Source organism: Taurulus bubalis (assembly GCF_910589615.1).
Source record: "Taurulus bubalis genome assembly, chromosome: 16".
NCBI lineage: Eukaryota > Metazoa > Chordata > Actinopteri > Perciformes > Cottidae > Taurulus > Taurulus bubalis.
The window spans coordinates 10889908-10914349 of NC_136604.1; the positions used below are offsets into that span (position 1 = coordinate 10889908).

Genomic DNA, 24442 nt, shown 5'->3' on the forward strand with positions numbered 1-24442 from the left:
TAAACTGAATTTTATATATCCTATATTAAAATCAGACACTGATGGCACAGCGCTGTGTATTACATCTATTTTTCAACCAAAAGTGATTTTGCGCTGGTTAGGGGGTACTTTTTCTTAGACCCAGAGTTAGTGTAGCCTATTAGGTTTTATAAAAATCAAGTCAGAGACAGTGGAGAACAGCGGGGTTACAAATGCACAGCTAAGACAGCACAAAACCGAGTCCAGTGAGGCGGATGCACATTGTGGAATGACAAAAAGCATCCAAATGTAAAAATCTCCTCAGAAAGAGCTGAACAAAATCTCAAGTGGAGCCAGTTCATGTTTGAATAACCTTGACGAGGTTACAAATCTCCTTTCTTTAAACAAATGTCAGCTAATATAACTTGACAGGAAGTACTTCATTTAATAATATTGGTATTTATGTATGAAACATTACTGAAAACGTTTCGAGTCTCTTGTGCATGAGAATCCCATCATCTCAACTAAGAACATATGTGTTTATACATACAGCAACCCCGCTGTGCATAACACATTCCCTGTGATACATTTTTCATCAGTACTTGTTGTATGTTGGAGCGAGAGCAGGAATGAGTGCACATATGTGCAGTACGCAGGGCTTGTTATTTCGGGAAGCTGATAAATGATAGATTTGTTGATTTGTTGTATTGCTGAAGTGAAAGTCTCAAGTGGGTGTTCGGGCATATGTGCAACATATGTGCAACGTACAACGTTATTTTATTATTTAAAGTTTAATTTAATCACGTTTAGTCGGCAACAAATGGGTTTTTGTTTTTTTGAATCGCCGAGAATGAAAAAAAAAAACCCTGATGAATAGCAGCCCACGGTCTGAAGTTACCTCGCCCGGACAAGGGAAACCGGGGCACCCTCCCGGAGCCAGACTCAGAAGGGGAGCTCGTCGGCGAGCGTCTGGTGGCCGGGCTTTCGCCCATGGGGCCCGGTTGGGCTCAGCCCGAATAAACAACATGGAGCAGCAGTCACCCCGTGGACCCACAACCCGCGGGGAGAATTATCGGGGTCGGGTGCTATGCAGACCGGGCGGCGGGCCAGGCAGGAGACCTGGGCGAGCCGATCGCCGGCAGCATAGACTAGCTCTAGGGACGTGGAACGTCACCTCGCTAGCGGGGAAAGAGCCGGAGCTGGTGCAGGAGGTGGAGCGGTACCAGCTAGATATAGTTGGGCTCACCTCCACGCACAGCATGGGCTCTGGAACCAAACTCCTGGAGAAGGGTTGGACTTTGTCCTTTTCTGGAGTTGCCCAGGGTGAGAGGTGCCGGGCGGGAGTGGGGATACTCACGAGCCCCCGGCTGAGCGCCGCTATGTTGGAGTTTTCCCCGGAGAACGAGAGGGTCGCCTCCCTGCGCCTACGGGTTGCAGGGAGTAAAGCTCTGACTGTTGTTTGTGCTTATGCACCGAACAGCAGTTCAGAGTATCCGGCCTTCTTGGAGTCGGTGGGAGGGGTCCTGGAAAGGGCGCCGCCTGCCGACTCCATAGTTCTCCTGGGAGACTTCAACGCTCACGTGGGCAATGACAGAGAAACCTGGCGGGGTGTGATTGGGAGGAACGGCTTGCCCGATCTGAACCCGAATGGTGTTTTGTTGTTGGACTTCTGTGCTAGCCACAGTTTGTCCATAACAAACACCATGTTCGAGCATAAGGTGGCTCATAAGTGTACCTGGTACCAGAACACCTTAGGCCGGAGATCAATGATCGACTTTGTAGTCGTATCATCTGATCTGCGGCCGTATGTCTTGGACACTCGGGTGAAGAGAGGAGCAGAGCTGTCAACTGATCACCACCTGGTGGTGAGTTGGATCAGATGGCGGGGGAGTCGGCTAGAAAGACCTGGCAAGCCCAAACGTGTAGTGAGGGTGAACTGGGAACGTCTGGCGGAGGATCCTGTCTGGGAGGTCTTCAACTCCCACCTCCGGAAGAATTTCTCACAAATCCCGAGGGAGGCTGGGGACATGGAACCCGAGTGGACCATGTTCAAAGCCTCTATTGTGGACGCGGCTGCTCGGAGCTGTGGCCGGAAGGTCATCGGTGCCTGTCGTGGCGGCAACCCGAGAACCCGGTGGTGGACACCGGGGGTGAGGGAAGCCGTCAAACTGAAGAAGGAGGGCTTTCGGGCCTGGCTGGTCCAGGGGTCTCCTGAAGCAGCTGACGGGTACCGGCAGGCCAGAAGGGCTGCAGCTGCGATGGTCGCGGATGCTAAAACTCGGGCATGGGAGGAGTTCGGGGAGGCCATGGAGAAGACTTTCGGTTGGCCTCAAGGAAGTTCTGGCAAACCATCCGACAGCTCAGGAAGGGAAAGCAGGGGCTACCCCAGGCTGTTCTCAGCAGGGGGGGGGGGGGGGGGGGGACTGCTGACCCGGACTGGGGACATCGTCGGGCGGTGGAAAGAGCACTTTGAGGAACTCCTAAACCCGGCCAACATGTCCCCCGGAGAGGGGGCAGCGCCGGAAGACTTTGGGGTGGTTTCTCCCATATCCCTGGCAGAGGTCGCTAAGGTAGTCAAAAAGCTCCTTGGTGGCAAGGCGCCAGGGGTGGACGAGATCCACCCTGAGATGCTGAAAGCGCTGGACATTGTTGGGCTGTCTTGGTTGACACGCCTTTTCAGTGTCGCATGGGGGTCGGGAACAGTGCCCATGGACTGGCAGACCGGGGTGGTGGTTCCCATCTTCAAGAAGGGGGACCGGAGAGTGTGCTCAAACTATCGTGGCATCACACTGCTCAGCCTCACGGGAAAAGCTTATGCCAGGGTGCTGGAAAGGAGGCTCCGACCGCTTGTCGAACCTCAGATTCAAGACGAGCAGTGCGGATTCCGTCCCGGTCGTGGAACAGTGGACCAGCTCTTTACCCTTGCAAGACTACTGGAGGGGTCCTGGGAGTTTGCCCAACCAGTCTACATGTGCTTTGTGGACTTGGAGAAGGCTTTCGACCGGGTCCCTCAGGGGTTTTTGTGGAGGGTGCTGCGGGAGTATGGGGTGCCGGACCCGTTGGCACGGGCTATCCGGTCTCTGTACGCCTGCAGTAGGAGCTGTGTCCGTATCCTCGGTAGTAAGTCAGACACGTTCCTGGTGGGTGTTGGCCTCCGCCAGGGCTGCCCTTTATCACCGGTCCTGTTCGTGACCTTCATGGACAGGATATCTGAGGATCCGGTTCGGGAGTCTCGGGATCGCCTCTCTGCTGTTCGCGGATGATGTGGTCCTGTTTGCCTCCTCGGACTGTGACCTCCAGCATTAACTGGGGCGTTTTGCAGCCGAGTGTGAAGCGGCACGGATGAGAGTTAGCGCCTCCAAATCTGAGGCCATGGTGCTCTGCCGGAAACCGGTGGATTGCTCCCTCCAGGTGGGGACAAACTGCCTACCCCAAGCGAAGGAGTTCAAGTATCTCGGGGTCTTGTTCACGAGTGAGGGTAAGGTGGAGCGGGAGATCGACAGACGGATCGGTGCGGCTGCAGCTGTAAAACAGGCGCTGTACCGGTCCGTCTTGGTGAAGAGGCAGCTGAGCCGGAAGGCGAAGCTCTCCATTTACTGGTCGGTCTATGTTCCAACCCTCACCTATGGTCACGAACTCTGGGTCGTGACCGAAAGAACGAGATCTCGGATACAAGCGGCCGAAATGAGCTTCCTCCGCAGGGTGGCCGGGCTCACCCTTAGAGATAGGATAAGGAGCTCGGACATCAGGGGGGAGCTTGGAGTCGAGTCGCTGCTCCTTCGTGTCGAAAGGAGTCAGCTGAGGTGGTTCGGGCATCTGGTCAGGATTCCTCCTGGACGCCTCCCATTAGAGGTTTTCCAGGCACGCCCAACTGGTAGGAGACCCCGGGGAAGACCGAGGACACGCTGGAGGGATTGTATCTCCCGGCTGGCCTTGGAACGCCTCGGGATCCCCCAGAATGAGCTGGAAAGTGTTGCGGGTGAGAGGGAAGCCTGGGTCGGCCTGCTGAACCTGCTGCCACCGCGACCCGACCCCGGATAAGCGGCTGATAATGGATAATGAATCGCCGAGAATGAGTTAAAGTGCCTTTTGAGGACAAGTGGGAAGATACGCTGCACTCTGCAGTTACACAATGGTGCTTTCTGATATTTGTTTTTCTGTGGCATTTCTTTATATAATACACTTTCTAACCCAACTGTTCTAACCTGGAAGGCTTTTACAGGTAGATGGACATGGTCGATGGAACACACAACTGGAGACACATGTTAAATCATACTTACTGCTGATATAAGAATCATATTTCTGTGAAGTGTCAGTATGTGAACATTTTAATGTATTTTTTTCTGTACAACATTTTTAAAAGACTTATTTGGGTTTGACAACAGTCTCAAAGGAGTGGAGACTCAGAAGTTTGTCTTTGGTAAGTTTTGAAAGGAGCTAAAGAACAAGAGATTTCTTGTCTGGGAGTTCATTTTCAAGGCACTCTATTCTAGCAAGTAAACAATTTCTATCAAAATCCTCAGCCGTTTTTTTCAAACTAAAAGCCTACATTATATCTCTTCATTCTCCCATTTAGTTTAAAGAATGACTGATATTGTTGCTTTTATTTCTATAGATCACTTTTGATCTCTCTGGCTTGCTATCTTATCAAATAATTATCAAGCAGAAATAAAGTTACTCAGACGTTACGATAGGCTAAAGCCAACTTTTTTCTGGAAATCATCGCAAATGCTCAAGGTAACGGAAAAATTATCTGGCAAAACATTAACAAATTGGTTGGCCGTGAATGCAAACAGGACAAGGAACTAGAGCTCTCTATAAATAACTCTCTAGTGAGGGATCCCATCACTCTGGCTACTAGTCTAAACCACTTTTTTTTGGAGTCAGTGGATGAGATAGCCAAGCTCTTCTCCTCTCCTGTAATCTCTGTATAAGAGAGCACTCAAAGTCTTTGACAAGAAACCGCGACCCCATCATCACTGCCACATCCTGAACAAACATAAGTTTTAAAGTTTTAACAACCTTATCAGCTTTAAAGAAGCCAGCATCATTTACAAAGCCCTAAATTGTCTGGCACCTCCTCCACTGAACGAGTACATCAAACAGAGATCTGTCTGCGGCCCTGCGACTAGAGTCACCAGAGCCTCCGATAGAGGCGACTGTGTCATCCCACACAGGCGCACCACCTTTGGTCAGACGGTTCTGTCTGTCAAAGGCGGCACCCTGTGGAACACATTACCATCCTCTGTTAGGGAGTGCCCAACCTTCAGCACTTTTAAAAAGCACATGAAGGGATGGCTGTTGTCCACCCAAACCTGTGCACATAGATAGTTTAGCATTATTGGGTTAGCAGTATTAGTGCCGTCATGGATATGTGATGTACTAATGTTATATGAATGAATGAAACTTCAAATGTGCAAATGAATTAATGCCCTTATGTGCAATATATCTGTGTGCAATAAGATGAATGTGAAATGTCTTCCTTTCACTGTGATATTTTCTCTTGTTTCTTTTATATATACAGTATATGCGATTCCTTTTTATCCAACTTTTTATTATCGAACTGTACAGACTACACACTATAATTGATTGTAGTTTATTACTACACTTTGGCATGACCTTTTCCTCTAGGACACTCAGCCTGTACATTCTGGCAGGGGGACAGACAATGGAAATCAGTCTTGCGGCTGTAATTGGGTGCATTTACATTTTAATTTAAAGTGTTCATCAAAGTACATTGTCCCTCTTGAACAAATAAATAACCTAATAACTCTTTTACTACCCTATTTATTTTGTATCTAACCTTTATTTAACCAGGAAGTCCTTTGAGGTTAAAATCCATTTTTTGGCCAAGAAGGCAAACTAGTACAATGTTACAAACCAGACACGGGGTATATAAAGAATAGAGCATGTTACAAACAGTCAAGTGTCAACGAGTCCACTGTAGGAATCGCGTTTACATTCTTCAGGTACACAGTTTTTTATCAGAGCTTTGAACTCATGAAATCATTAAGCTGTAGTGTGCTTTGAGGGTTATTCCACGACTACGATGCAATAGATGCAAATGCTATTCTACTAAGTTCTGAGCAAATCCTGGGTACCTGGTAGAGTTGCCATCTAGTGGAGCGAAAATCCAAACAGATGTTAGTGAGTGACACCTCTATAGCTATGATACTGCTATGATAGCTATGATACTGTCATGTTATGATACATAAAGTACACAGTGAAGAATATGTGACAAAGAGTTGAATGTAAAACAGATAATTGTGATACGCAATGTCGAGGCATCTTCGTGTCTGCTCTGCTCTCACAGGAAAGACATATACAATGTCTCCTTCCTGGATCCATGCCATCCCTAACCTTCAGACTGTGCTTGCCTGCAGTGAGATAGAGTATGTATGTGTGTGTGTGTGTGTGTGTGTGTGTGTGTGTGTGTGTGTGTGTGTGTGTGTGTGTGTGTGTGTGTGTGTGTGTGTGTGTGTGTGTGTGTGTATGTGTGTGTGTGGTTAAGAGGCAGCCAAGGAGGATAATGGAACTATTGTATGAATCTATAAATGTGATTCCTTCGCTCCCGCAAGAGCCGGGCTGCAGTCATCCTGTGGTGAATGTGTAAGGAAGGAGAGAAGGGAGAGATATTCTGGGTCTGTGTGTGTAAGTGAGGCCGCAGCAACGTGGTTACAAGTTACAACTCGTATTTATTCCTCCAGTTTGTGACCTCGATAAAGCCACTATATTAAATAGTTTATAAATGTGAGTTAATGCAGCCTTCATTCTTGCTCCTCCTTCCAGAAACATGACAGGTCCTGCTTCATACTTTAAGCTTCTTTTTATACCTTAAGCATATTAAAATATGACACTTTCCCAAAAATTAAGAAGAAACAGCTGTTGCCGTCTGGTGGGGGAACATGTCTAATTTAGGAAATAAAGGATACTAAATAGAGCCGCTGAAGATAAGTACAGAAAAGGTTCAACTCAACAGTCAAGGATGAGGCTACAGTGGGCGCATGATTATCAAAACGAAAGAAAATGTTTTTCCCCTCAATAATTTCCCAGATCAATTTGGAAACAAAACAAACTAAAGGCAGAAAATTGGTATAAATAACGTCAAAAGCACAGCATAATTTCAGAGCCACAGTTAACCAGGTGATCCCTTCATGGGTTTAGACTATTCTTTTCAAATTGCTACCTCCAGTAGGAAAATGCAATTCTTTTTCATAAATGTTGAGATATTATAAGTAGGGCTGGGCACGTTAACTCGTTATAAATGCGTTAACGCAGCAATCCATTAACGCCAACAATTATTTTATCATGCATTAACGACATGTTTTTTTTTGCATTGGTAGGGGCTTAACGTTACACAGCATTGATGCAGCCACCAGCGTCCTTATGCTGCGTTCACACCAAACGCATTTGAGGCGGCGCGTTTGACGCGGGGCGAATTTGCGCGGGTTGAAATTTTCCAACTCGGGCGAAAATATCGTGTGACGCAAAGTTGTGTCAGCCAATCAGTGTTGAGAATCAGCGTTGAGAAGTTCCGACCGTCATCACCACCGTCTTGCCGTTGCTGAATCAAACTGCTGCTAGTCTGCTGCTGAAGTAGCGCTGGTAGCGGCCGTCATTCAGACGCTGTTGTGGGACTACGGATAATATTATGAACCCAGACACGATGGAGTTTGATGTTCCGTAATTGTTACTCCAATGCATTAACTCAACATTGAGCATTGAGCATTAACTAAACAGATCACCTTCAGCTCAGGCTGACAGGATGCTCACAACATTATCCATTTGGCGGAATTTTCCCGACAGGAAAATCAAAAAACAAAGGTTGCCATGATAAACTAAAACATGCTGTGGAGGATTCAAGTAGTGGAGTTGTGTTGCTCTCCACGTTGAGGTTGTCATGGTTAAGTGCTATACTCCAGTCTATACCGTAGAGAACATATTGATGCGCCTCTTATGCACTTAACTGCAATTTCCATTTCAATGACATTTCAATCATACCACTGCAAACAGGCCCATGAGCAAAAAAGCAAGCGCTATGTTCTTACACAAATCATTCCTTGTTCAGTATAGGGTTATCGTGAAATAGATACTCTGTTATTGATTTGTAGGTGTCATGGTAATGATGTGAAAATAAAAAGCAGTTAAAATGCCAAGATGCCTCTTTCTCCGTAAGCTCATCACTTCCAGCTATGTGGGTGAACTTTCGAGCAGAGAGCTTGTTCTTCAAGTATTTCACTAAATATTTTAAGGGTGTTTTTATGAAACCCTGACAAGCAACATCTCTTTGTTTTGTCAAGCTCCACTTCTCTTCTCTGTCACTGCGCATTTCTCACACATTCTCCTCATCCCTCTTTTGCAGCGTCTCTCTCTCTCTCATTTATCTGCAGTCAAAGCGTGCCCTCTTGCTCGCCCCAGCATGAATTGTGAAAAAGCCCTGATCTTGGCCCGGGGAGAGAACGTTGCAAAGAGCATTCACACAGAGAAGAGACACACACACACACACACACACACACACACACACACACACACACACACCCCTGGCCATGTGTTACTCCATACTGTACTCCTTTCTTTCATATTATCTAATCTTCCCTGTATTATTTCTTTATTTGTCCGTCTCTAATGCCATCGGCCATACTCATTACTCAATGGCCCGAGGTATTAGAGTTGTACTGCATCATGATCGCAGTACAATACTCCTGTCCGGATATACCTATGCCCTTGTGGCTCCATGTGACGTACATTCTGACATTGAAATCACTTATTTGTTTTACTGCACATACTGCCGTTAAAACCTTGGAGCCATTATTTGAGTTATCATTCAAATACTGCAATCTTTGTACAATATATCTCTCTCTTAATTTAACGGTCAATATGAGGTAGTGGGTGTGTTTTTCTCCTCAAGGCGAATAGGTAAGATTTTAGCAATTGCATCACACTTTGGGATGAAACCCTTGATGAGTAGCTCAGTGATGATGCTGTATTGTAAATCCATCTGTTGTTTTCCGTTGTATCTGACTTCTATTTGGGCCACACACACACACACCTGGTACACAGCGGGAAAGTCTTCCTACCCCTACAGCAACCTTGTCTTGTTTGCTCTTTTTTTTTTTTTTACACACAAATCTGTAAATATGCACCAAAACCACAAACAGGTACATGGACTGATATTCTCATGCACATCCATAACATGCAGAAACATATTCACTCTCTCACATGTATAACACTTTGTTCTCTGCAGAGTAAGGTACATGTCACAGAGACTAATAGGGAGGGAGAGTCCAAATGAGAAGTCCTTGAGGGGTTTATCCGTCTCTGGCTGACCCGAGTTATTTACCCTTACATAAGGCTGCAGGCGGGGGGGCTGGAGGACAGAGGGAGAGGAAACAGGCAGAAGAAATCCTTGGAAATGCTATAGGAGCCTGAGCAGCAGGCACAGAAGTACTGATGGCCTCAGCATGTAGTCAAGCCAAGAAAAACTCACTTTACAGACAAGACTTAAGACTTGCTTCAGTATGAAGCTGACAGAAACGCAAATGAAAATAACTGTGTACATGTTAAAACCCGCCATACACTCTGTAACTGACTGCCTGTCTGTCCGAGTCTATAAATACTGTCTGTTCAACCATGGACCTAATTAGAGAAACTCTCTGGCTGTCTGACCACACTATTACTTGTTTCTCCATTTCCCAGAGGAGTGGGAGGAGAGGAGAGAAAGAAGCGATAACCCACCTGCTGAGGTACATCTCACCCTTTTGGAAAAGGCAATTTCTAAACCATCTTTGAGCAGGATTTTAAACCAACACTTTTCAACTTGAAAAAATATTATGCTTTACGATAGATACAGGTCTGTATAAGAATGCATGGTGGTCTTTGTTCATCTGTGTGTGTGTGTGTGTGTGTGTGTGTGTGTGTGTGTGTGTGTGTGTGTGTGTGTGTGTGTGTATCTGTGCAAGCATTTGCGAGCGTATTATTGTATGTCTTCGTGTGCAGTATAATTGAAGACTGTCTGTCTGTCATCTTGGTCCTCCAGTTCATCCCCAGGCACATTTGAGGGGGTGTTTGAAATCATCTGACAGAATTAAATTCAGATTCATCCCTCTCACTCTTACTTCACCACAGAAGTAACTGGAGCACACCCTTAACACAAAACAACTGCCATAACTCTGTGTATGAAATTATATACCAGTCACTATTGTCCCTTCAATTACAATCATTATGCTCCTTGTGGGTCTGTCTTTTTATTCTTCTCCTGTCATGCCGCACAGCTCGCAGCATAATTTCTCAGCATGATGAGCAGTGGGAGCCTATTTGAAGCTGTGATACTGACTGGCTCTTCACCATTACGGTGAGATTAATTGATGTATGTATAGCTGGATGATGGGATAAATCTCACTCAGGTGTTTAGATGCATCAATGATTCTAATGACGACTGAGCAGGAATCCTGGTGCTCCAAGTTTTGCGTTTTTATGACCTCATTCTGATGAGGATAATCAGGAAAAACACAGTTTGCCAAGCTCACCAAGCTCACCCCCTTTACTGTTGTTTTGTCTGATCAGCTTTCTGTTGTCGCACAGACTCAGTTTACAAGGACAGTGGGTTTGCAGATCATGATTCTTAATACCTTTTCAAACAATGGATGCTTGATTTCAGACAATGGTGGACACAATCAGGCTTCTCATTAGTCCCAACAATCAATTTCACCAGCTGAACTGTTAGCCAATTAAGCTAAATTGGTTGAAAACACTGTCTCTGACTTTTTTAATAATACAAAACCCCTGAAAAAGGTGGCACAAATATCTACTTGATGGCTATGTTGTCTTGCATCCTCCCCAATGCTGTTCATACTTTTTTTCACATTTTCACAGGCCTGTAGAACCTGTATGGTTGCTGAGCTATGATTGGACGATAAGCTGTTCGGAGGAGGGGTTTAGCGAACCGTCAGTTCCAATATATGTAATATCTCCTCTTATCATTTGTGTTCAGGTAGCTTCACCTATCTGACTCGATTCAACTGCATCTAGATGTCTGGTACATGATACTAGATTAGAAATATAGCACCAATATTATTCAAACAATAAGTGAGTAATATTTAGTAAACATGGGGTTTGTGGTACTGAAAATCCCACTAAATTAACTTTGTCGAACAATATATTGAAATAAAGGTCCTAGTTTTTTCCAGTTTTTTTTAAAGAATGAAACGTCCTGTCCTCTGGATGAGGGAGGCTAGAGATTCTCCATTCCTGCAGTGAGTGAACTCTGTACAACTGTATCAACCACCATCAATTAGCAAACTCCCAGGTAGTGTGGAGGCCCGTCTGACTCTCCTCCTTCTCTTTATAATTCCTTTTCATTATCTCTAATGTGCTTTTTGGTTTGGCTCAGTCTTTTAATTTTTCCTCTTTACCAATATTCACTTTCTATTATTATCGAGTCATTCTCATTCTTGGTCTCTTCACCCACTCTCCTTCATCCTCCACCTACTATCTTTTCCTTCTCTACACTGCTCTCTTCTCCCTCTGCTGTATTTTTTCACTCTCTCGTCATCCTCTCTCCCTGTTCATTGTTCATCTCATCTCCTAATTTTTTAGTGCTCCTTTACTTCTCTCTCTTCTCTCTTCCACCCAACCACTAACCGCCCCCCTTCTCTGTCTCTCCCCTCTTTATCACTCCTCTTCCTCTCCTTGTCTCCACTCTCTCTCTCTCTCTCTCTCCTTTTGTGGCACTCTTTGAAACGAGTTGAATCCCAAAAGCAGCTTTGCTGTGAGACTGTTCCTCCTGATCTGACTGAACAAGGATGATCTTAGTGTGGAGACTGCTGAGAAACTCTGCAGTTGTACAGTTGAGTAAATAATATGCATGTTGAGAGGGGAAACAACATACCCAGGGGTTTCTAACAACACCTGTTAAGCCAGGTGGACACTGCTTGCAACACAGATAGCATCGTGGGAGAAGTGGAGAGAGATACTCTGTCGTCCATCCAAAAAATACATATAAAAAAGCCTGATTCATGGCAGGGGTTCCTGCAACCCTGAAGGATAAGTGGGTATGAACTGGTGCATGAAACCAGACTCAACATGTATGCAACTGCACACATCAGTTATGCAACAGTTATACAAAGATTTCCACATGGAACTGAAATATTGATACAGATCGAATTACAATTTTATGTCATGTGCAACAAAAAGAATGAAACACGTGGAGTTAAAATGTAATTATTATTATGTCTCAAGAACAGCTGTGCTCTGTCCTTGACTTTGTCCTTTGACAGCACAGATTCTTTCATCTCTTGAAAAAGACAATTAATGCCATAAATCCCAGTCTTTTAACCCTCCTTTGGTGGCTTCAAAGGGAGCGTGACCTCCGTGGAAATGAACAGACAAATTAAGCTTTGCCTGCCTGTTTACACAGCATCTATGTTTACATGCGGTGGGAGCGATGTTTGAATAGGCTAATTAGCAAGCTAAGTGCATTTTGGTTATGTATGCATTGAGAAATATGCATACACAGAAGAAATCATTTGAGTATGCACACACACACGCACATAACAAGTCTCTCAGTCACAGGAGACAATGGATAAAAAGTCAACACAGGATTCAAACATTGTCACTTGGCAGCAACCGTGTCACTTACGGTAAACCTTTCAGCAAAAGCAAATATTTAGTTGAACCTAAAACATAACAGAGCACCCTCTGTGCTGCCACCTGCTAAATGTCACACCTCAGCAACCGCTACCTTTTCCATTACTCCATCACCAATTTCTTATCAGAATGAGTATACTGCAAACCAATTACCGATTTAAAATGTCCGCCATACACAATTATCTTGTCATTAGTCTGCAAACATATACATATTTATATATATATATATATATATATATATATATAGCTGTACTATTTAGAGTTGATATTCTAATGAACACTTTTAAAACCCATTAAATACTATTGTATGAATAGAGCTGAATATTCCTCCATATTTTATGGCAGGAGTAGAACTGCAAGGCAAATTAATGAATCTTTAAGAATAAGCTTCTTTTTTCTTTCTTTCTTCAAGATCCTCTCAGCAATATGTCTTTTTTTTTAATTTAGCCCTGAAAACTTCTTCGAGAAAAAAAGAAGTATCTTCTGGCAGTATTAAAAGGTGGCTTAAACCATCAGAGACAGTTTAGGAGCCAGCTACTTGTACCATATTTCAATAGTCCAGACCCCACTCATTAAAGCAGCACAAAAGACTAATCACATCTGCAGCGCTTTGATTTACATGCAATTAAAGTTTCATGTGAACCCAGATAAACCAGACAGGAGGAGAACGGAGGAAAGGAGGAGGAGAGATGAAGAGTGCTGTAGAATACAGAGGAGAGGAGATTAAGGCACAGATGAGACACCAGCAGAAGAGAGCAGCTGTGTCCAGCAAAGAGGTACAAAAAAGAGAGAAAGGTGGGGACACAAGGGGAAGGGGAGAGTAGACAAGGAGAAGAGCCGAGAGAGCAAGCCATCATTTGGCAGAAGTGATGACACAGCACATCCATCTCAGAGGCAGGCGCCTGCTGTTGCTTCTTCACAGAGGACACAAACTAACAGCGAGAGAGAGCACATTACTCTGTGATAATACCACGCGGAGTCAAGCTGCAGGAACAGAGATTAAAAAGTGCTACTGATTGTCTTATCTAACAATATTACAGCCTTACAAGTGAAAGGGCTTAAAACACAAATAGATAAATTGTCCGTAACTGTGCTTTATTTTTGTATCAATCGGTGTAGTATTATGTCATTGCGTAATTACAATTATTTGTTGCAATTTTTAAATCAACAAAATGATCCCCGTAAGCCTTTTTATTTGATGTTTTAATGAGTTTATATCATACATTATTATTGCTTATCTGGCATTGTTTGGGCATGTGCCTTTGAAATCGACACCAAAGTATTAACCACTACTCATTAAATGGAAATGTGACAAACAAATGTTCTTCTGTCTAATTAAATCCAACATATCTTCATTTGTTCAGTCTCCAATTTTTCATTTTCTTAAAAGCTAGTGTTCAGCAGAGACTATTGACTTGTTGCCTCAGATGCTGCATTTGGTTATGTAACATTTCGGTTAGTAAATCAGTGATAGTAGCCTGCGGCCACTTGACATTTCGTTTGAAAGCACTGCTCTATAAGAAGGTAATGTGATGGATGTGTCTTGACAATCAAAGCAAAGCAGCCAAGAATTAGAGCTAAACATGAGAGTGAAATACATGTTATACAACAATAAACTAGCATATAACTCAGCCAAATAATTGGACTCACAATGATGTCATTATTTTCAAAAAGCCCACATTCATAAACACAATCACAATAGGTATCTATTGTGGGCGGGTGAGTCGGTGTGTGATCATTAACTCATCACCCCAGACACACAACAGGTTTCCACGTGAGTTATATAATAAGGTTGGGCAGTAAATAACATCTTGAAAATAAATAACAAGAGGGGAGAAGAGGAATGTCAGCGAGAAGAGGGGGGATGGTGCAATAATAATGAAAGCAATAAAAGGAGACTCATTTTCCCAGATGTGATCTGTGCCTCAGTCAAGGCAGTGTGTGTGTGTGTGTGTGTGTGTGTGTGTGTGTGTGTGTGCGTGTGTGTGTGTGTGTGTGTGTGTGTGTGTGGGTGTGTGTGTGTGGGGGGGGGGGGGTGGGTGTGTGGGTGTGTGTGTGTGAGAGAGATATTTTCTGAGCCCACTGAGCTCTCAGATGAGCCAAAATGAGTCACATCATTTTATCAATCACCCACTTACAGTACAGCAATCCTTTGGTTTTGTGTGTGTGTCTGTGCGTGTGCGTGTGCGTGTGCGTGTGTGTGTGTGTGTGTGTGTGTGTGTGCTGCTCGAGGGCAGAATAAAGTCAAACATTCAAACTCAGTCCCACACACTTTGGTCCACTGAATAACTGGTGCACTACACACTATATCATTATTCCTTTACTGTCATTCCTTCACTGCCCTGCAAAGTTACTGCTATAGGCTCTGCTCACTTAGACTTACAAAGGAAGCCAGTGCAGTATTTCAGTTATTATTGAAGCACTAAAGGTTCAATAATAATATTAACATTAATAATAATAGTAATAATAATAACATACCCTCTGTTTTTATGGTTATGGTTAAACCACACACAAGCTATGTGGTCTTTCCAGGATACAAATTAAATACTCAGCCATACTCTAAATTAGTGAATAACATCAGCAAGTCATCTGGTCTTCTCCTCTTAGTGAACTGGTTGTCGATCGATGCGCAGCTCCTCTCCAATAGATCGACAGCTGGAGGCGCTCCAGGGAATATGTAAACACAGTCACGCATGCTCCTACACACTCCCACGTTACACACCACGCCAAGCTCTCCTTCCAACATGTAAACATGTACAAGTATGCACACACGTGCAGGTGTTATTCCTCCTTTACTTTGACGACTGTAGATATCATCTTCCCTTACACATAATGGGTTCCACAACCAAACTTTTGGCATCTGCACTCCCTCACTATCTATCTGCTGTCACACATACATCACATTCCTACTGTCAATATAAAGTGCATTCTTGGTTTCACTTGTAACATAAACAATTATAAAAAATATTTGTGTCACATTGCCTTTACTACATGTCCTCCTTCTGGCTTGGCTAGGTCTCCTTTCAAAATAGCGACCACTATTTGAATGTAAAAGGTTGGCATCAAACAAAACCATTGCCACGAAGACATCTGGCACACTGGGACACACACACTGAGATCAGCAATCCCAATGACAAAACAAGAAAAAAAGTCACTTACAAGAGTTCCTTTGGCTCCCGTCTGTTGCACCAGGCGAGGTGGACATCCCAGCAGGATGCGTTTTGCCCTCACAAGATAACCAAATGGGAGGGAGGTGGAGGCAGACAGCACGACGATAGTACACCGAAAACTCCACCGATCACAACAACACCTTCCCACCACACATCCTCACGCTGTCTCTCTCACTCCACACACATGCTCCTCCATACAAAAGATGCTCCAGAAAGGTTTCACACGCACATTCTCTTGCAGATCAGCTTGCACACTCCAACGCTGAGCGTTGTTAAGAACCCGGCACCCACGAAACCCACGAAACCCACACACATGTGCATGTACGTACAGATCGACGCTGTACCAGTGTCTAGCTCCGGTGTGGAGACTGCTGAGGCAGTGGAGAGAGAGAGAGAGAGAGAGAGAGAGAGAGAGAGAGAGAGAGAGAGAGAGGAGCAAAGACAAGTGGAGCATACCACTGGCTGCTACTGAGAGAGGGAGGAGGGGAACCGGAGGAGAGAGGATGAAGGGGGGGTGGGAGGTTCTTAGGGAGGAGGGGGAATAAGGAGCACATGATTAGGAGTTTGTGAGCAGCCCATGTTTCTATAACCCATGAGCCTTTGGCCTTTAAACACACACTAATGTCTCTTAACCCAGTCTGCATGCTTTGTGCACCTTCTTTGTTTATATGACTCAGTGGCTGGAGGAGCAAGCGTTTCTCATAAATAAGGATGAGTACCTAATAAAGTGAGAACAGAGTAAAGATGTCAAAGCAACTAAACAGAATCATTCCTTAAAGGTGAAGTTCCTCTTTTCTGCTTTATCATGTGCACGCACACAAGCATACACAGATCACACGATCAAAAGTAAAACACACTTGCGCCCACACCCACTCTGTCTGCCTCCACTGCCTGAGGGGGGGAAATAATAATCCTCCTCATTAGCATGATGCTGTGAAGAGCATTAGAGTTTCACCTTGCTCCGTCTCCTTCTCTCATGTCCTTCACTAACTACTCCCCCCTCTTTCCTCCTCAGAGATGCCATGCTCTTTTCCAGTACGTGTCAAGTGCAACCACTAAAAACACATTGTTGATGTATCAATGTTGTAAATGTTAGAACCAGCACAGTTGAGAAACATCCACTGCAAATAGGCCTGAATAATGGATATCTACAATCAAACAACATAGGCCTTAAGAGTCAAAAAAGGCAAGTGAGTCACTCTGACAAGATATCAAACCCTCAAGCTTAAGCACACACACAGACACACAAGCACACACACACGCACACGCACACGCACACGCACACACAGCTTCATCTTTATGACACATCATAGCCCTCAATGTCTGAGGGGCCGTTGAGCAAGAAAAATAAGAAGCAAGCACCAGCAGCCACAATCAATAGCATTTGGATACAGCTGCACACGTCACTCTGCAGGGAACCCGACGGAAATATCATAGCTAGGGGTGATTATAACATCACCACTGAATGAGCTGGTGGGGTACATTGGCTAGACTTTAGGATGAACTCTTGGAACATGACATTATGCAGTGCAAGAATACAAATCATTAAAAAGGTAATGGGCCCTCAGTTCTTATTAAGAACATGAGAAAAATACTTAAGCAGTTCATTAGAAATAACACGTAACAGTAGTTCATTCAGAAATAACTGCACTAATCAAACAATACTTCCACAAGTTTTGTGTTGATCAGCAGTTACTTTGTTTAGCTGCTGTCCAAGAAGAAATTCTATAATTTAAAATTTAAATGTATTGAAACTTGAAGCCTTGAAAATGTTGAGAAAAGCATGAGTCCACAAACATCACGTGTTCTAAAACAGTTTCTGACAATCCTAAATATCCTGATCCTTGACAATAGCAAAGTTTGTAGAGATTTTGAAAAACACTAGCAGCTGTTGTTGCAAACATATGGAAACATGGGAACGTATCTCTCACACAAAGCAGGCCACTTCTGACCATGACAAATTCGCTGTCTGAATCTCAGAAAATATTGCACTCCTTTTACCGCTTTACAGACACTGGCATGTGGAAGATGGCAGCATACATTCAAGTCCCTTGATAGCCAGCGCTTCTTACCATTGACTAATGATAATGCTTTGGGCTAAACAAGAATGAAAATGTTAACCAGTACATTACCGCGATCATCCAGTGAGAAAATGTGTGGCAAATGTATATTTCATTGGCAATGGGATGGGACCCTAAAGCACTTTCTAAAGTCGAACAGTCTAACACAATTATTTATCAAACATTTGTATTTCTCAAAACACTAATTGAGTAATCCAAATCCAAACTTCAATCACAGAGAAGAAATGATAAAAGATATGACTAGACTAATCATCAGAGGTGAAGGGTTCATACATTATATAGGAGTCATTTAAAGTTGTTACCAGTAAAGGTCATACACAATGGTTTGGTTATTTTCACATCAAAAAGGTTCAGTTGCTTTACTAGGTGCAAACATTTCTCAATCGTTCATCTTTTTCACCTTCATCTGAAAGGTTAAGGGAACTGTATTAAATGTTTTCAACTAGACGGCACACTAAGTGGTGTGAACACTAAGTGTTCAGAGAAAGTAAACGTCGCTGCATCGTAAACTCGGATTTGTTCTAAATTGTGTTTAAAGTGCAAAAACATTAACCACAAATGTATGTACCAGAATGTTAAATCATTAACTCCATGGCTAAAGTACAACAGCAACCATTATTGACCAGTTTTCAGCAATAAACATTTCATACAGTAAACATTGTATAAGGTCACGGAACAATAGTCTCTATAATTCAGAGCGTGACGGTTATAACGGACGTGCAATCACAGACCTCGCTAAACACATTTTCTACACTTAACCAGCTATTACTTGAGTTTACAAAAACACTGAGGACTCAATTGATAAAAAAACACTGCAGTGTGTACTGATAGGAATGAGAGCAAAAACACAAAATTACAGTTGCCTTGGAAACAGCAATCCAGTTTTATGTAATCTAAGCGGAGACATGCCAAATTCTCTCAGCCACCATTTAACTTTTCAACTTTCTAAAATTCCTAAATCTAACCAAGTGGTTTTGTTGCCTAAACCCTAGCGTCCTGTGGAAGAGGAAGCTTAGTTTGAAAAGAAACTATGCATGACAGTTGATCAATGATTGTAGTCGCTCGTAGTATATTTGGAAAACATTTTGCACCCCATTCGCTGGAGTTTGCTCGCTCATGTTAGAAAGAGGTATAAGGCTGATTCACTTTCTATCAATACCTTCCCTTGGTGATCAGGGGCCGTATTCACTAATGCATTCCTGCTAAATGGTGAGAAGAGTTTCCTCTTAAGACATTTTCACAAAACCCTTTACTAAGGAACAAAGACAGGCTAAAACTAAGCTAAGATCAGGGACCCAGGTTGCTATGAATGACAAAGTTTAAAGGAACTTACTCAGAACCGTTTAATTAATTTGTCAATGAATGTGAAATTAAACTAATACAAAAGAATAGGGGGCGGGATGAATATCTTAATTCAGCAATGGCCATATTTATTAATTTAATGTTGTAGGTGTTATTTTACATTTAATAAACCGTCCAATAATCTGAAAGGCACAGCTTTGGTTTGGTGAACACCTCTGACAAGCTGAGACATTTCATGTTCATCAGTGCTGAAAACAGAAATGTAGCCGCGTCCAAATGTTGTAGAGGTGTGCAAACATAATTTCTGGTGTTAATGGATTGTCAAAATCTGTTGGTGATTTGACTGGATAGTTTTACCACCACTAAAATGTTATTTCTACAATACGCCAACGTGACATGGTGCATTACTTACAGCAACTGACTGGTTGTGAACAGGTCTTAGTGAATTAAAAATCCTCTACCTCAAACTGTTCCCAGACTTCACAAAATGCTTTGAGAACTTGAGAACTACTATCAACCCCAAGACTTGGAAGTTAGAAATGACACATTCCTTATTCAGCCAGTTAGGAGAAACTTTTATCCTCAGAAGGTTTTGTGAATATGGCCCCAGATCCACATTACGGGAACTGCAATCTCAACATGATCTAAATACAATCGGCTAATGGCACAGCTAGAGGTCCTGGCTTTAAATAATATAATAACTGTAACTCAGCCGTGGCAGCTTGAAAGCCAACGGTGAGTTTATGACCAGAAAGCCACTGCTTTGATTTTCTAGATTACTGGGAAATGTGAATGAACAACACCCCTTAGGTGCGCTTGAACAAGTTACCTAACCACTTTTACTTGTCCCTGTGGATATGCTCAGAAATTGAAACTACACTGGACACCCAGCATGAATGTGTGTGTGTGTGTGAATATGAGTACTAACAGAGTGGAGAGTACGTGCTCAAAGGGAACTGGAGCTGGTTGTGGTCAGGAAAGACAAGAAGCAGTGAATAGCTTCTTTTATATTAGCCACATTGTTTGTATCAAGTGTTGATATTGAATTATATTTTGTAATGACTGCCAGTGATGGTGGCTTTGCAGTTCTTTCGCCAACTGTCTGTTGAGCCATTTACATTTTTTCTCACCAAGTGGGAGATATTAAAGATGTAAAATATTCCTCATATCTCTGACATGAAGATGATCTCTGAGGACAATCACCAACTGGCTGACGACCTGAATGTCTTCTATTGCAGGTTCAATACGTTCATATGCTGCAACACCTTGACTCCCCAGGGACATATGCAAGGGTTCTGTTCGTGGACTTCAGCTCGGCATTCAACACTATCATCCCGGAGGTTCTTCAACCTCACCGTGCCAGCCCCCACTTGTCAGTGGATCACAAAGGTGAGCCTAGGTAAAATCACATCCAGCACCCGGACCATAAGCACTGGCGCCGCCCAGGGATGTGTGCTCTCCCCTCTGCTCTTCTCCCTCTACCAACGACTGCACCTCAGGAGACTCGTCTGTTAAACTCCTGTTCGCAGACGACACAACAATCATCGGCCTCTTCAGGAACGGTGATGAGTCTGCGTACAGATGGGAGGTTGAACAGCTGGTCCTCTGGTGTGGTCAGAACAACCTGGAGCTGAACAAGCCGTCACTCTGATGGACAGTTCATCAGACACCTCCATCTGCACTACTTGCACTACTCTGTTGTCTTTAATGTCTTTTTTATATTTATCTTGTTTATTGTATATAACATGTACAATGAGAGCTACGTGAAACCAGAGGCAAATTCCATGTATATGTGTAAACACACATGGCCAATAAAGCTGATTAAAGATAATTCTGATTCTGAACAGTTGTTTCCCTTCAGTTGCTTGTAGTACAATCTGAATGATATGACTTGATGCAGCATAACCTAGAGTCTAGATTATGCTGCATCAAATCATATCAATCCAGATTCTAGACTAACGTTACAAGCCGAGTATTGACGACAATGTGTTACTTGATGGCAGCTGATGGCAGTATCCAGCTTTATAATCCACGAATGAGCTCCCTACCTGCATCTCTACTGTTAAGTGCACGGGGATGGGCAGAAAACACTGTTACTATTACAGTGTTACATTAATGTTGGCATTCAGCAGCTGTCAGCATCAGAGCATCTTCAGATGTAGTACCATTGATCACTGAATGTAAGAGGCCATTATTTGAGACCACTGATGCAAGATGCTGATCCTCCACAGAGTAGCTGTCCTCATGTTTTTCCACAGAGAGATGTAAAGCAATCTGGGAGGACTTTTGTGTCAAGCCACTGCTTTTTCAAACTGAGGGGAGCAGATTGATGCGGTTCAACCACCCGGTCTCTCCCCAGGTGCTTCCTTTCTGGCATGACTAAACTAGAAGAGCCCCTTGAGCAGAGCCGGAGGGATTACATCTCCCTGCCCCCCTCAGGATGTCAGAACGGAGCTGAGGGACGTCACTGTGGAAAACTACACAGGCTGCTCAGCTTGATCTGTTGCCACCAGGACACTGACCTGCATATGGGACTTGAAATCAGATGGTTGGACTCACACACTTCTTGTTGGCTGACAGTGTGTAGGTACCAGCCAGTGATTTGTTTTCATTATTAAAAATCTCCCATATATGCAATACCTTTAAACGTTTGGATGAATGACCACAATGTATGAATGTACACAATTGCTCTCCGCATTGAGATATATAACCAAAAATGCATTTGTTCAACAAACAGAGATCACTTAACTGAAAGCAAGAGGTAATCAATGATGGTTTTGGAGGACTAGAGTTATACGGTCTGATCTTTTTGTCCAGGTCAGAACTGGTGCAGCTGAGTTCTGGATCGGTTCAAACTACTCAACTCCAGAGATGGGCAGACCACAGAGGTTGGGGTCCAGTCAGATGAATGAAAAATGGCAAGAAGATATAGACACAAAGGCGATTGCCAGCTTTGTGCTGTATGCCCAAATCAAACTGACAAAGTGCGTCACCCAATATGGAAACACGATATTCTTCAGCAGTTCCTTATCACCTACACAGTCTCTCTTTCTCTTGTCCCTGTCTCACCGGTGTGGTGTGCAAACCAACTGTTATGCTGGAATGTTTCTAAATGTCTATCCTGCAATCTGATGAAGGCCAACTCACACAAAGACAGGAAGTTGTTGCCAGGCAACTCTACACCTCCGGCACTTCTCTTTATTTTTTCCCCTGTTGGATCACACTTTCTTTGACATCACCACAAAATAAGAGCAGTTTTAAGATGACCCATAATCCCAGAGAATACTATTGCCTGTGAAATCAGACATTAAAAAAAGACAGAGGCCCTACAGGGGAGATGCTTGGAAGGTTAAAAGGACATTTGGAGGATTGGAACGAGGGACAGAAGACAAGGACTCAGGATACAGCAGATCAGAGACGAGACAGAAGAGTGAACGATAGATGGAAAAGTCAAGAAGTGAATCTAAAGACTCTTTTAAAAAGTGTTCAAATAAAAAATATGTGAGAATGTACCTATGCATTAACAATCAGATCACATTTGGGTTACAAAATATTACAAATCCATTTTAACAGTACTGCCTGAGAAAACCAAAGACGTGATAAAAACAGTGAAACAAGGTCATATTTTTCTAATTTTAACAACTTTCTTGAGTTTCACTTTGTGGGTAAAGAGTCAGTTAGCTACTATTTGTTAACACTAATCCTATTCTATCATAACACAAGTCTACTGTTTTTTCTCTCCAAGCAATGCAAGTCTTCTCTCCTTGTCTGAAAGGTCTCCGTTATTCATATTTGCATCTATTTTCTTATCACACTGTTGTTGATATACCTCAGGTTTGCACTTTTTAGTCTTTTTGGCTTCAATTTACATTTAAAAACGTACCTACACTTCTGGATGAGTTTTTTTTTTCTTCCAATTATATAGATTACATAATTATATATTGTAGAGTTACAGGAGTTGCCTCAACTTCAAACAAACATGTCAAGGCAATTATTTTGTTTAAAATTCTTTGGTTCATTTCATATTCCAGTGAGAGTGATACATACATATACGTGTGTGGTGTGTGTGTGTGTGTGTGTGTGTGTGTGTGTGTGTGTGTGTGTGTGTATAAATGCCAGCACATACTTGTGTGTTTGACAGATATTTGAAAATAAGTGCAAAAGGCAACATATGCTGTCTTCAGATGTCAACATTTTAGCTTCTGTCATAATCTTATCTGGCGTCTCTCATGTCAACAAGTCTTTCATCTCAGGGTTGGGTGTATGAGCGAGCGGCTAGAAAGACACATTGTACAACACCTGTAACTCTTCTTGTAATTACAGTTCTGTCAAACACAGGAGGTTGGCGAGCAGACTGCAAGCAAACAACCAGAGGAAGTGGTATAGATAGAGACCCCTGTACCTGTTTCCTGTAGATGGAGCGAAAAAAGCTAACCTACTGACAGGAAACACATCCTCAATAGGCTTCAATGTAAACTCAGACATGCTTTAACAGTGCCAAGGCACACAGGCATACAAATAAATGTGTTTTCATTATTCTTATGTAACTACGATGGCTGACTCAGACCATGTTCTTATTGAGAGCAAGAGCCTAGAGTAAATGTTGAAAAATAAATATATCACACACCGTTAACACACATAAATACAAATGTTCAGACATACACTCACTGACTCTCTTACACACACACACAAACACACACACACACACACACACACACACACACACACACACACACACACACACACACACACACACACACACACACACACACACACACACAGTTTCCAAAGTTGTCACAGGCACAGTGAGTGTGTCTGGATTCCACCCGTGGGGCCATCTGTTCTTGCTTTGGCCAATTCAAGGAGACATAAACTCAGGAATCATTAAGGAAGCAATACGGCTCCCATGTTAATCACAAGCCTTCGTCATTTCTACTGAAAATGAGCCACTGGGCAACGAGGAAGAAGGGACAGTTTGTTATTCACAATCTGTTCAAGAAAGCATCGTTTTAAAGGCTATTTACAGGGCGGTAGGAGAGACCGTGTGCAGGCTTTTAGACGTTTTCGGATATTAATAGAATATAAAAATGAAATTTGGTTATCCGACACTCTTGCATATTCATCATTTCCTTTGCCTTTGATAAAGACCTTTTCAACATAAACATTCTAAATGGGCCCCTTTGTCATTTCTTTTGCAATGTTAATACAGTAGCTGACAGGAGGTAAACTTGGACTGAGTAACATAATGACAATAAAAAGGTCTATTGTCTTGGCCTTCAGTTTAAG

General features: G+C 43.2%; 1 protein-coding gene across 1 annotated transcript in view; it reads right to left on the bottom strand.

Annotated features, from left to right (window-relative positions):
• The window catches only part of dtnbp1b (dystrobrevin binding protein 1b), a gene marked incomplete at its 3' end in the record, with an annotated part of 33616 nt that extends 17747 nt beyond the window's left edge, over window positions 1-15869 (bottom strand). Inside the window, exon 1 of the mRNA XM_079231560.1 lies at window positions 15763-15869. Coding sequence (XP_079087686.1) covers window positions 15763-15808 — 46 coding nt within the window. The 5' untranslated portion in view covers window positions 15809-15869. The remainder of the gene's footprint in view (window positions 1-15762) is intronic.
• Window positions 15870-24442: the final 8573 nt, after the last annotated feature.